The sequence below is a fragment of the Lagopus leucura genome, unplaced genomic scaffold, assembly GCF_019238085.1.
Source record: "Lagopus leucura isolate 7727_CA_CO unplaced genomic scaffold, USGS_WTPT01 Super-Scaffold_100157, whole genome shotgun sequence".
Lineage (NCBI taxonomy): Eukaryota > Metazoa > Chordata > Aves > Galliformes > Phasianidae > Lagopus > Lagopus leucura.
Window position 1 is genome coordinate 6,049,432 of NW_024962334.1, and position 12,250 is coordinate 6,061,681.

The following is a 12,250-nucleotide window of genomic DNA, read 5'->3' on the forward strand; positions in this document are numbered from 1 at the left end:
TACATGGTGTTTTATAAATTTCAATCAAAGAAAGCCTTTTGTAATGTTCAATAACATTTTATAAAATTTGTAAGATGGTTAAAACTGTGTGATTTTTGTCTTATTTTTGAATGCTTTGGGAAAGCCACAGCTGACTGACCAACCATATGAGCAGGGCACAATTTGGGCCAGAGTATCAGTTCACGATGACACTATTTCACTTCTGGGACTTCAGCATCTCCAACGTGCTCTCATCTCCTCATTTTAGATGGATTTGTATGTTACACGTGCGTAATCACAGTGTTAATTAGTTGTTGAAATATTATCTCTTGAAAAGGGAGCTGCTTGTATACTGAACAAATTGTTTTAATAATTACCTTTTGCCAAAAGCTCAGGAGCTGGCTCTTATGCCTGATGTTTTCAAAGTGGGACAATTTCTATGGATCAAAATGAAGTGCTGCTGAAGAATGGAGCAGCGTGCGCAGCAGTGATGGTTTTCTATTGCATTGTAAGTGCTGTTGTGTGCCAGAAGACTCTTTACTAAGTGCTGCTTATTAAAGAAGCCTTGTTGCTTAAGTGTCTAGAAAGCGGTTTAAAAATACTCATGCATGAAATGTAGTGCTGGTCATTTGCACTGTAGAAATCAAGGATTAGGCAAGCTAGAGCATTCATGTAACATCATTGGCTTTATTTTCTATAACAGAATGTATTTTGCATTTGAAATCACTCTTAGAAATTTTGCTGATTAGTTTCTTGACCTGAGTGTTTACTCCAGTATTTACTCATTTGTGGCAGTAGATGTTACCTACACTTTCTAAGGTAATTACAGTTTAAAACTCCTCACTCTTCAGTTTAAAGATCCAGGGATTGTATTTTTTCTTTCCCTTTACAGGAAAAGGGAAGCTTTAAAAATATCACTGTAAAACACTAAGCAAAAAGAAAGCAAAGAGAAGAAAGAACAGAAATTACATTGTGTTGATAACTTCATTTGGAGTACGTTTCTTTAGTGCAGGGACCCGAGATCCTTGGTCATTGGATTGCTGATAGCCGAAATTACAGGCAATTTAAATTTCAAACTCACAGTTTTAGAGACATATTAGACCAAGACGTGAGCAATATTCAAGCTGAAAAGGGAAATTTAGTTGGATTTCCTGTCTAGTGACAGTGCTTACAATTTTTTTTCCTCCAGTGTCATTGCGCTTAAATAAACACAGACCTCTCTTTTCCACGTCAGTCTATTCAGATAATAATTATCTGTGTGTGTTAATCCTGTTTGAGTGTTTAATCAGCAAAAAGGGATACACCCTTGGCTTTTCACTTACTTAAGAATCCTTCTGGCCCCTGGTGGAAGCCACAACGTTCTAGACCAGCTAACAGCCTTGACTCTAAGAGGCTTAAGAGCTGTGACAGATGCCTTGGTACATGCAAGATGCATGTTGCACTGAAACCCTTGGAGTTGAGTAGTGGATGCAGGCTGTCAAGCTGATCCACCCACTTCTGCCTGTCTAAACCTTATTGAGCTGAAAAGAATTTAGAGAAGGCTTCAAAAGTACAGAAACTGATGGCTTGAAAATCTCTTTCCCTGGGGATACAAAAATGACATCAAAATGAAAAAGAAGGAACACCCACTTAAAATAGTTGGAAGGTAGCTTTGGGTCTAAAATTCCAAATACCCCAAGAAGTAAAAGATCTCTTATTTATTTGAACCTCATATTAATGCTGGGGGATGTGTGGTAAGTGAGGGGCACTTTTCAACTTTTTCCTGTACACCTCTTAAAAGCATTGTTGTATAAGTGTGCACATAATTTTATTTCAAAACACTCTTCTGGTAATCATCTGTTAGAAACTCCAACTCAGCAAGACATTCAAGCACTTGCTACGTTTTCAGTATTTGCTTTCATTCTCGCAGGGAAACCTATTGCCTTTACGCTCACAGAAAATGTAGGAGGAAGGAAATTGTCTTAGTGTAAATAAAATAGAAGGTTTTCCTGCCAGCAAACCCTATGAAGTTATTTGCTCCAAACCGATTGTGAATCCCCCTTCCTTACAGGAATGGGGACAACAGACATTGCTGCCTGGCTTTTGCCTTGCTCTGGGAGCATTTAGTTTTTGTGGAAACCTTCACACCCACAGTTACTAAAGCATCTGCAGGTCTTGCTGTGTGTTGGATTTATGGCAACTCTGTCACTCAGGCTTTCAGTTAACATGTAATGCAGAAATCTATTAGCAAAGCACAAGGCAACATACATACTCTTCACTTCTTTATCTTGGTATAGTTGATATGTCAGTTCTGCATGTCTCACCTAACACCCATGAAGAAATGCATAGGTGTGTGGAAATGTACTTCTGCAAGAGGTTGTGAGACTACCAGGGGATCTAGCCCAGCCAGCATGGGTTTTAGTCCACTGACACTGCTTTTAGTCCACTCTCCAGAATGTGTTGTGTATATTTAAATAATGTCAGTTTTTCAGACATTCACAAATTACTTTTAATGCAGTTTTCTTTAAATCTTGTAGCAGTTAGAGCTTGCAATTCACTTTTGCAAAGGGATGAATTCAACTTCACTGAAGCTGTGTCATTCAAGTTCAGTGACTTGTGCCTCTCTGCAAGCTATTAATTGTAATATTTGGTTGTCCTGTGCTAGAAATGCATTATGAAATTGTGAGATTAAGGTTTTGTTTTGTTTTGCTTTCAAACTGGGATAGAACGTTTGAGTGGTTTAAAAGTTGGCAGTTTCCATAGAAATAGGTTAGAGCAAAACATTTTAAGGAGATCTGCTACCAAGTAGTCAGTTTAAATAATGCTGAGCTCTGAGATGCTCCAATATCATTAATGACATCCCAGTCAAAGTCACTATCTATATAGTTTGGGGCACTTTGCATGCACTGTATTGCCTTTCTCTCGGGAAGTTTACATTTTTAGTAGTCTTAAACAGGGTCCCTAAAAAGAGAGGAGCCCTTGAACATAGAGTTGCCTAAAAGGACACTGAAGCAGAAGTGGATGAAGTCGCTTTTTCCCATTAAGAAGATGCAAGATGCAGAGAAAAAGGGCACTAAGAGGAGAGCTGCTGGCAATCTGAAATGGTGTGTGTCTGCAAGAGGCATGTAGAAAGGAAGATACTGAGTAAAGGTAGGTTTCAGATCCCCTCCCTATCTTTGCAACTGAGAGTGGGGGAACCAGGGAGCCGGGGTGTCTGTAGTGCACAGCCTAGAGGCTTGCATTAGTCTCTCCTTCAAAAGGACAAATCAGAGTTACTTATTTTCATTTAGAGGCAGCCAAATGAGACTTAGAGGACAAAACAATGATGAGTAGTTCTGTTTTCTGGGAAGTCAGGTTTTAAACTGGCCTCTGCCAGGAGGATGCTGAGCTACATGCTGATATGCCTTCAGCTACTGCTGAAGATGAGTTAATGAGGGGTATTTTTGGCCGAAGGGAGAGTGAGGAGGGACTCATTTAGGAAAGGAGGATGTACACTCTAGTTGCAGATGTCAGCACTAGTAGTCCTGCATTTAAAGCAAACCAACAAACTGGACCTTGAAAAGAGATCTTCAGCTCCTGTGTCAGTGGGTCGTGTTTGTGAGGGTAAGGTTGAACCCCTGTTCTCTGGTAAGAGACTGCAGAACTTTTTTGTTGTTGCCTCAGGTGGAGATACCAGCAGCCTAGAAGCCAGGCTCATCCTCTGCTAAGCCTGGATCCCCTGTTTCCTGGGAGAGCACTCTGATTCAGGGACTTGTCAATGGTGACCCCTTCCATGCGTTGTAGGGAGACCCTCATTCTACTGCTGTGCACACATTTCTGGGAGTGCTTCACAGGGTGGAGGCAGAAGCTGAGAAGGAGCTGCCTGCCTTATGGACCTGGCTGGACTTACAGGTAGGTAATTTGTTGAACTACTCAGCCTTGTCATAATATGACATTTCTGCATGTTTAGGAAGAGAAGAACTGGGTCGTACCAATGGTGATGCAGCCCAGTATCTTGGTTTTAGCATTGGATGATGGCTGATTTTACCCATTTTCTTCAAAAGCTCTTTCCATTTCCTCACTCAGTTTGCTCCTTGACAGGATCAACTATGATGTGAGGTTACTTTCAAGACTAGGAACTCCTGCACTGGGTCCAATAAATGTGGGTATTAATACTGCTTACACAACTCCATCAGTTGTTGGAACTGTGAAGTTTTAGGACAACTAATCCTTTGCAATCTCTTTTTTTTTCTCCTTTAAAAGTGATGCAATAGCTTATCGGTGCTGTCGTATTCATTTGAACCATGATTGCCAGACAGATAGAAAGCATTTAAATCTTTGAGCAAATCATGCAGAACTATTTTCCACAGTTCATAGATATAATCACAGACAAGTTTCCTTACAGATGTATTTTACGCCATTACAAAGAACTCTTGGCTTGAGACCTGCATAGAGAGCAGAGGGAATCAAGCTGAAGTGCATAAGGAAGTAATGAAAAAGCTATAAGCTTCCAGTTGCTCAGCTTGTCTTGGTAAATAAAGTGCCTGGGCAGCTCTCACAGCTTTTTGACCCTGTCACTTTGGATGTGTTTCTATTCAGTCTGATGCTGTTCAAATAAGATTAAACGCCAGCTAATAGGAAGGACTTTCCCAATATGTTACATTCACAGTTTCTCACCACTCTATTTTGGCTAGAGGAGTCACTGATGCTTAAAGAATGAATAAACTTGTAGTACGATGAGCTGTACCTGTGAGCCAGGGTATTCGTAGCTCTGCAGCAGTCTTGTTGCAGTGGGGAAAAGGCTTTGTTGTGTGGAGTAGTTTTGTGATGGCAATTCAAACTTGCTCTCTGTTTCACAGAGCTGTGAACAAGGGTGAAAGGAGAATACTGCCTTTTTCCACCCTTTGCTTTAAGGCTGTAAATCTTTCCTTTTCCCTTCACCTTTCATTTTGTGTTTTATCATTCATAAATTATTCTCTCTACCTATTTTTCCTGGGGCATCTTCTTGAATCTTTTGTGGCTTCTGAGTTGCCAAGAAGTCAATGATGCTGAAACTTCAGTAAGTAGTGCTTTGGGCGATCCCCTTTGGCCTGGAGGAGTTGTGACTTGAGCAGTGGTTGGATTTGACTCAAGCTTGTCCAAAGCTGGGGTCACCAGTTGTCTGGTCATCATTCCCCAACTGGAAACCATTTCCTTCCAGGTGTAACAAGCTTTAAATAAGAGCTGTAATCATCTGGAAATACAGCCTGTGCCTCTAATTGGCATCAGTAATACATCTGCTCTCTTGGTTGAAGCCTTTTTATAGGAATTGCTAGAGCATAATATGAAGAAATTGTGTTCTTCGGAAGGAAAGGACACAATCTTTGTCTGACCAAATCTATGGATCTCTCATCTCCATATTCCTGCTAACAAAACTGGGATGAAATTCAGGAAAAAATGCCACTTCTTCTTGACATTTATCTTCCAACAGTCCCCGTTTTGTCCTCTGCTAAGGCTACTATAAAACGAAGAAGAAAAATACGGGATAAAATCTATCTAGGTTGCTAGAGCGTTATACATGCTGGAGAAGGATCGCTCATTTGGCCAATCACCCTCAAGAAAGTCCCAAATTGTACTTGCGCACTGCTTTCCTTCAAAGGAAGAGGAGGCATTTCATTCCAGGAGGAGTACCTGGAATTAAAGAGGAGTACCAATTTGTCATGAGACTCGGGGCTGCACCTCGAAATTTGGAAATGGTGAGGCGTATGACTGAAATGGACTGTTTGTGATGGGGAAAGAGAAAGCAAAATAACCTTAATTGTCGGATATCCTCCGCTCCTTTCTGTTCCCAAGAGGTAGCGTGGAGATGATCAGCGGTGAACAGCATGTGGGATGTTAAAGCCACCTTTTAGTCAGCACCTAATAGAACATCTTTAGAAGTCTCTTCTTCCACTGGGTGTTAGCTAGGAAGCAATGTCATACTTCAAAACGAAGCACTTGAGCAGTGGGTGTGCATGGAGGAGAGAGTGAGATCATGCTGTAAAAAGTGCTCACATTTTTAGCCAGACAGTACTCCTGCAGCAAATAAAATCTCTCTCTCCGACAGATGGAGGAGAGGAGAGTGGGAGGGAAGTTTGGGAGCGCGCTTTGTCATTTCTGTTCACTCATCGCTTTGCCTGCAGGGGACGGTGCAGGAAATACCGGGTGATAAAAGGGTGGGTTAAAAAGTGCAACGGCATCAAGGAGATATGTGCAGCTCTTGTAATTATGGAGCAGATCTCACCTGGGGCTATCAACATGCTTTGCAAACATTAGGCAGCTGAGCTTAACGGTGTCCCAGTAGGCATGAATCGATCACTCTGTTTAGAAATAGAGAAATTTGGGAATGATGTGATGAGGTTTAGATGCACAAGGATATTGATTGTAGGGCTGGACCTCATCTGATTGGCTCCCTCTGCTCTCAGTACAGGACCTCACTCTTGATACATGTTGTTCAGACTCAGACAAGCTGCCTGGCATTAACACAAGCAATTCCACATGTGCCTGACCCAGCCTTCCCCTGGAATACACCGTCACTTATTTTCCCAAATCAAGCTTAATTTATCTGTCACTTTCATTAGAGCTGATGACTTTAAAGCTTTCCTAGAAAATGAGTTTTCAGTAGAGAAAAAATCACTACGTGAGGGTATCTGTGCTGTTACAACCTGCAAAATCTTAACTTTTCTTCTCAGAATTTGTTTGAACAGGAGGATGGGGGAAAGGGTGGAGGAAGGAAGTATCTCTGATAACTTGTTGCAATATAAATCCATCAGCTTTCCACAGATAGAGCATTAGGAAAAGGTTCCTCACCAGAGGGGGTGGGCATAGCCCCAAGTGCCAGAGTTCAAGGAGCATCTGGACAGAGCTCTCAGATACAGGGTTTGAATTTTGGATGGTCCTGTGTGGAGCCAGGAGTTGGACTTGGCGATCCTAGTGGGTCCCTGCCAACTTGGGCTGCTGCTGCAAAGATGAAAGGTCAGTACCATGACTGTGTGGAGATGTGTTTGGGTGAAATGTTCAAACATGGGCTCAGAAGGACCTGCAAGTTCTGCTGTTCATCTGTGCTTGTGGGAAAGTAATGTTCTCTTGGCATTTTGACTGACGTTGACAGTACAGAACTGCTGGTGAAGGCCTTGGGTCAAGGAACCCCTAACTTTCTCTGTGGCCTTTAGAAGGAATTGATCATAGTGTCTTAGGAGAATGGGTCTCTCTATATACAGTGATTTCTGAAACAGAGTTCCCCAAACGAGACTTGGCTGTTTTTCTCTGATAGGTGTTTACTCCTGTCTCACAACAGCTTGATGTTCTGATTGCTTGATCAGATATCCAAAGTGGAAACAGCTCCTGGGTTGGTGCTTTCTAATGCTTATCTCTAAAAAATCAGTTCTGTTTGTTCCAGCTTCACTCAACTGGGCTACCAAAATACATTGTGCAAATATCTGGCATTCATCATCTTACTAATTTTATAATGGCAAACTATTTGCATCTCAAATGCTGACTCATAAAGCAAGGTATTTCACTGGAGCTGAAAGGGAAACGACCCTGCATCTTTTCCAACTTGTTTGTCATTTCATTTTTTCATCCCTCTTTGGGGATCTCTGTCCTACTTTCTGTCACGCATATTAGTGTTGGCTGATTGATATGAAGAGATACAGAGCCTTGAGCCAAAACAGTTTTACAAACAAACATAGATTTTTGTTTTCATCATTTATTAAAAAAAAAAATAAATCTTCAGCAAAATAAAGAAGTATTAACTGACTGATGTCCACGCTGACTTGGGAGTGGATTAACAAAGGAACTAAAATTTAAGTTTATTTTTCTGCCTCGGTGAGAAAAGGTAGGCTGAAAAAGTGATGGCTTCAAAAAGAAGTGCAATGAATGTTTTCTACTAGAATGTGTTTATAGCTTATGACATATAACAAAGCCTTGAAAGTAAGTAGTTAACCTCCTGTGCTTCTGGGCATCTTGAAGGGCACATGGTCAGAAAGAATTCCTGATTCAAAGTTTTTACTTCAAAATATCATTCAATAAATATTTTGTATTCATAATACTCTGTGTAATTATATTTAACTGATTAAAGCATATTGTAATTGGAATTTCCACCCAGATTACCTTAAATAATGAATAAAAAGCAATCCCCTTAGAAATGAGAAGCATTATCTGCTTTTTTCCTAATAGAATGCAGTCTAAAAATTAAGATACCTAATTATACATTCTTCTAGTTATCAAAGAAAAAGCACCAGATTTAGTAAAAACACCTCACTTACTATCAAAAAAGCATGTCTTAATAATTACTAAAAATGAGAATCGATCTTCAGAAAAAATAAGTAAGTATAACAAATGTGAGCTAAGAATAAAGCCACATTTTGAATCAGGATGTGTTCTTTGCTGAACCGAATAATGTTAAAATTAGCTTCTGCAGCCTTACCCATATGGTACCTTTCTATTTGAGCTCCTGGAGGCTTTGTGTGGATTTGATGATAGCTGCGTTGTTGAGTTTAATTTTGTTAGGATTTCTCTCTGATATCAGTTGAGTAATGAAGAATTAACCGCTGGTCTCAAATGATGCGTGACCTCAAGCCTGCTTCTTTCTCTTTTCCATTCAAAGCACACTACAGCTAATATTTCCAGCAAATGTGTTAGGCCCTCCAATCCTAAGTGCATGGCTCTGCAGTGAAATCCAGAATCCTCAGTTCAGACATGCACGCAATTCAAATACAGCATAAGGTGCTTCAGGATGTGACCCAGTGCAGCCACTACCCTGACTTATGAGACCACTAGAACACACAGACAGCTGCCTCAAGTGAAATGCGTGGAAATGCTGCAGAGGTGAATGAGGCTCCATTAGATTTGCCTCGGTCTACACAGGATCCATCTCTCTAAAGTTCCATCCTGAGAACAACATGGAACTGGGGGGAGCATTTGGACAGAAAATGGGAGTACAGTCAAACTCTTCCTTGCCCATATATTCAAAGCAACATTTCCCATCCTGACACCATGACAGAAAGCCAAGCTGAACACGAGGTTTCCACTTGGCTCTTTTACATGAAGAGTCACTAAGAGATTTACTAGGTGAGCAGGGGACGGGATGCAGGGAGCAGGACTAGCACTGAGGTCACTTCATGACAAAGCCTGCACACGCTTCTTGATGATTCTGCATCTTACACTTAAAAGGCTACTGGAGAGAATCACAGAATCACAGGGTTGGAAAGGACTTCAAGGATCAATGAATCTCCAACTCCCCTGCCACAGGCAGGGCCACCAACCTCCACATTTAATCCCAGACCAGGCTGCCCAGGTCCCCAGAATGCAGGAGCTGACAGTATTTAGAGGTGGCTGAGGGAAGAGTTGATGTTCAAGAACATCATTTTGGTTCAGTAAATTTAAGCCTTACCTCTGCACCTTTCAGCTCCTGCTTATATCTAGCCCTTGGTCACTCCTCTGAGAGTCTGGGACCAGCACAGTTTTGTTTCTCAGGAGATGGCTACTAATTGTTTCCCTTTGGAGTTAGGCTGTGTTGTTTTAAAAAGTGCTCTGTAAGTAGACACAGCTTTAAGTCATGTGGAAACATCCCTATCCTATATAATAATCCTGTTATTAACAGAACCCACTCGTTGATTTTATAACAGAGAGGTTCAGCTTTCCTTTAAATTATCACCTCAGCAAATGGTTGCAGAAGAACCCAGCCTCAGACTGATTTTATTCTGGAAGAATTCTGATTGAAAACCTTCAGCATTTACTACAGCGTGATTCACTCTGGACGAACCTCCATTGAAGCACTCAGCGACTATTCCAAACTGCTCAGGGGATAATGTTGTCTCCAGATGCTCCTGTGCTCTCACAATGTAGGTGTATTTAATACTGCAACGTTGAAATTTGAATGAAACATTTTTTTTTTTAATATCAAAACTAAATGTACACTCATTCCTGCCTTTAAAACGATGGTGAAAATGTAAAGCAAGAATTTGTTCACATGGTGATGTTCTTTGCCTGATCGGTGTTCTGGGGAGTTTTTTTGTGAAAGGCTTGACTTTCCAGTGCAATTCATACTCATGGTGGTACATGAAACACTGAGTAAAGTGAAATAATGGCTGTAGCCTCCTTAAATCTTCCCACGAAAGGGCAAAGGAGCAGCTTGCCTAGACTGTATTCAGAACATAATGCTAAAGGCAGCTCTGCATCGACTGCATTCACTTCCTCAGCACTGATTCCTGGCAACTTGTCACACACTGTATGGTGCTGGCATATGGCCATGGTGTGCATTCTCACGTGCACGGCCTATGCACTTTATCCAGACAGTATTTAAAAACAGCTGAAACTCCAGATAGGCTTCATCAAGTACATGAAGTGGGAAGAATGCGTACAGGGAACGCTTGTTTTCTCTTTGGAGAGCAGCATCTCTAGGTTTGTGCCTAAAAAGATCAAAGTTATCCATAAAGGCATCTCATTCAACGGGCAGACTAGGAATTTTCACATCTTGCTCTTTTTGTTCACCTCTGATGGTAGAACTCAGATCATTGCAGATACACCCTTATACGTTGATGGTGTTTGGAATCAAATCTTCCATTTCACTCGAGGGTGTAAGGCACGCCACTTCTCAGCACAAGCTTCACGTAAGGGAACTGCATCCTTTCATAGTCTTATGGTGATCTGCAGCACAAACACCAGAGGATAAAGCAACGTCTAACCAGTCTGCTCATGTTTTCATTCTGATCTTCACTACTTTGTGTATAAAAGCCTCCAAACTGACACTGTATTCACATTTTGTTAAGTAAAGAAAAGACAGACAGCTGGGTGAGATGCAGGAGTTTTCATTCAAATCAGTTTGCAGATACTGTCCATTGGGCTTTACTTGATGATGTGAATAAGTTGCCTGGGTAGCAAAATACAGTCCCCAGGCTCCCAGGGTATGAGCAAATACTCCACTGTGGGCCAGTTCTTAACAAGTGTAGAGGGATTAGAAACCAGTTGCTTACTTTGATCTGTTTCTCTTCTGCTTCGTTATTCAAGTGAGACTTGCTGGTTGTTTAAGGGAAGGAAAAATGTTGTTTGTTGCAGGGGAAAATTTTGAAGTGAACTCAAGTTTTTGAGTGACTTAGACAAGATAAAGGGACACAGGTTGCACTGCTCTGGTGGTGCATGAAGTGAGGTGCTGTTTGTGGCCTCTGAAGTGGTTTGCAATGGATTTACACTGGCTTTGTAGACAGTCGTTTTCTCAGAGGGAAGAAAATTGCCACCTGTTTTTCCTTTGTCAACTTTTCACCACTGAAATGTCAAGTCAGGTTTTCCGTGGCATAGATGGAGACTGTGAGAAAAGTATAAATAAAAGGTTGTAGCCATCTGTGGCTGTAACAATAAATAGCGTAGACTGTAGATTTAGTACTTCCTCCATGTCTTCTGTCTGAGGAGATTGAAAAAGCAGTCACATCAATGCACTGTTCCTCATTATTCAGCATATAAAGCTCTGGTCTGAACTGAGCTGGGAAGGGGAACAGAGGATTGTGCATGTGAAACATATGTGGGTAGGACCAGGGAAAGTAGATCATTTCCCCTTTCTCCCATGGGTCTGTTACTGTATCAGAAGGATGCACAGCACAGGAAAAGCTGTATTAGGTACAGATTTGTCTGGATGGCCTTGGTTTAGAAGACCCCTCAGCCTTTTTTCTCCACTTTCTTTCACTGCACTACAAGGAGAAGGGCAAAACATCAGAGGAAAAATGGCATGCTGCCATGTGGCTGTGTGCTGAAACACCACCTGCACCAAGACTCCAGTAAAGCATTTAACAGCCTGCTCTGACCTCTCGAGTCTTTCTCCTTTGCTCGGCTCTGGATAACTTGTCAGCTGTGTAGAAGCACTTTCAGTACTTCAGCTCTGTCCTCTGGGGTTGAGCAAAGTTCAGTAAGGCCAGTGGAAAAGCACATACTTTCTCATGATATTTCACCTCATCCATCTGCATTTCTTGCACTTTTGTTTTCCAAGTCTCAGTCATGAAGGCAAATGAAATGACTGCATAAAAGGCTCAAAAGCTTGTAAATAATGTAACACTGAATACTGACACAGGAAGCAAAGGAAAGTGCTATCCAAAAAGGTGGCATGGCTTTTAAAGCTTCTTTGTGGTGTTGAAATCAATGCCATGTGCATTATACTGCTTTTGGTCTTCTAAAATTGGAATAGAGTCTGGGCTGTGGAGTGGCCCCTACATTATAACCAATGAGCAAGTTTTGTTTGAGCAGACAGCAGTCATGGTTTCCCTATGAACTTTCTTTGCCTCAGGTTAAGCTTTGCTTCAATTAG

At 41.4% G+C, this 12,250-nt stretch overlaps 1 protein-coding gene across 2 annotated transcripts in view; it reads left to right on the forward strand.

Moving 5' to 3' along the window:
• The first annotated feature begins 461 nt into the window (after window positions 1-461).
• The window catches only part of DCLK3 (doublecortin like kinase 3), a 46,309-nt gene continuing 34,520 nt past the window's right edge, over window positions 462-12,250 (forward strand). Inside the window, exons 1-3 of one of the 2 annotated variants that reach the window (XM_042888487.1) lie at window positions 462-487; window positions 2,915-3,108; window positions 3,622-3,849. In XM_042888487.1, coding sequence (XP_042744421.1) covers window positions 3,828-3,849 — 22 coding nt within the window. In that variant the 5' untranslated portion in view covers window positions 462-487; window positions 2,915-3,108; window positions 3,622-3,827. Of the gene's footprint in view, window positions 488-2,452; window positions 3,109-3,621; window positions 3,850-12,250 lie in introns of those variants that run through there. The other variant, XM_042888489.1, reaches the window with a different exon arrangement.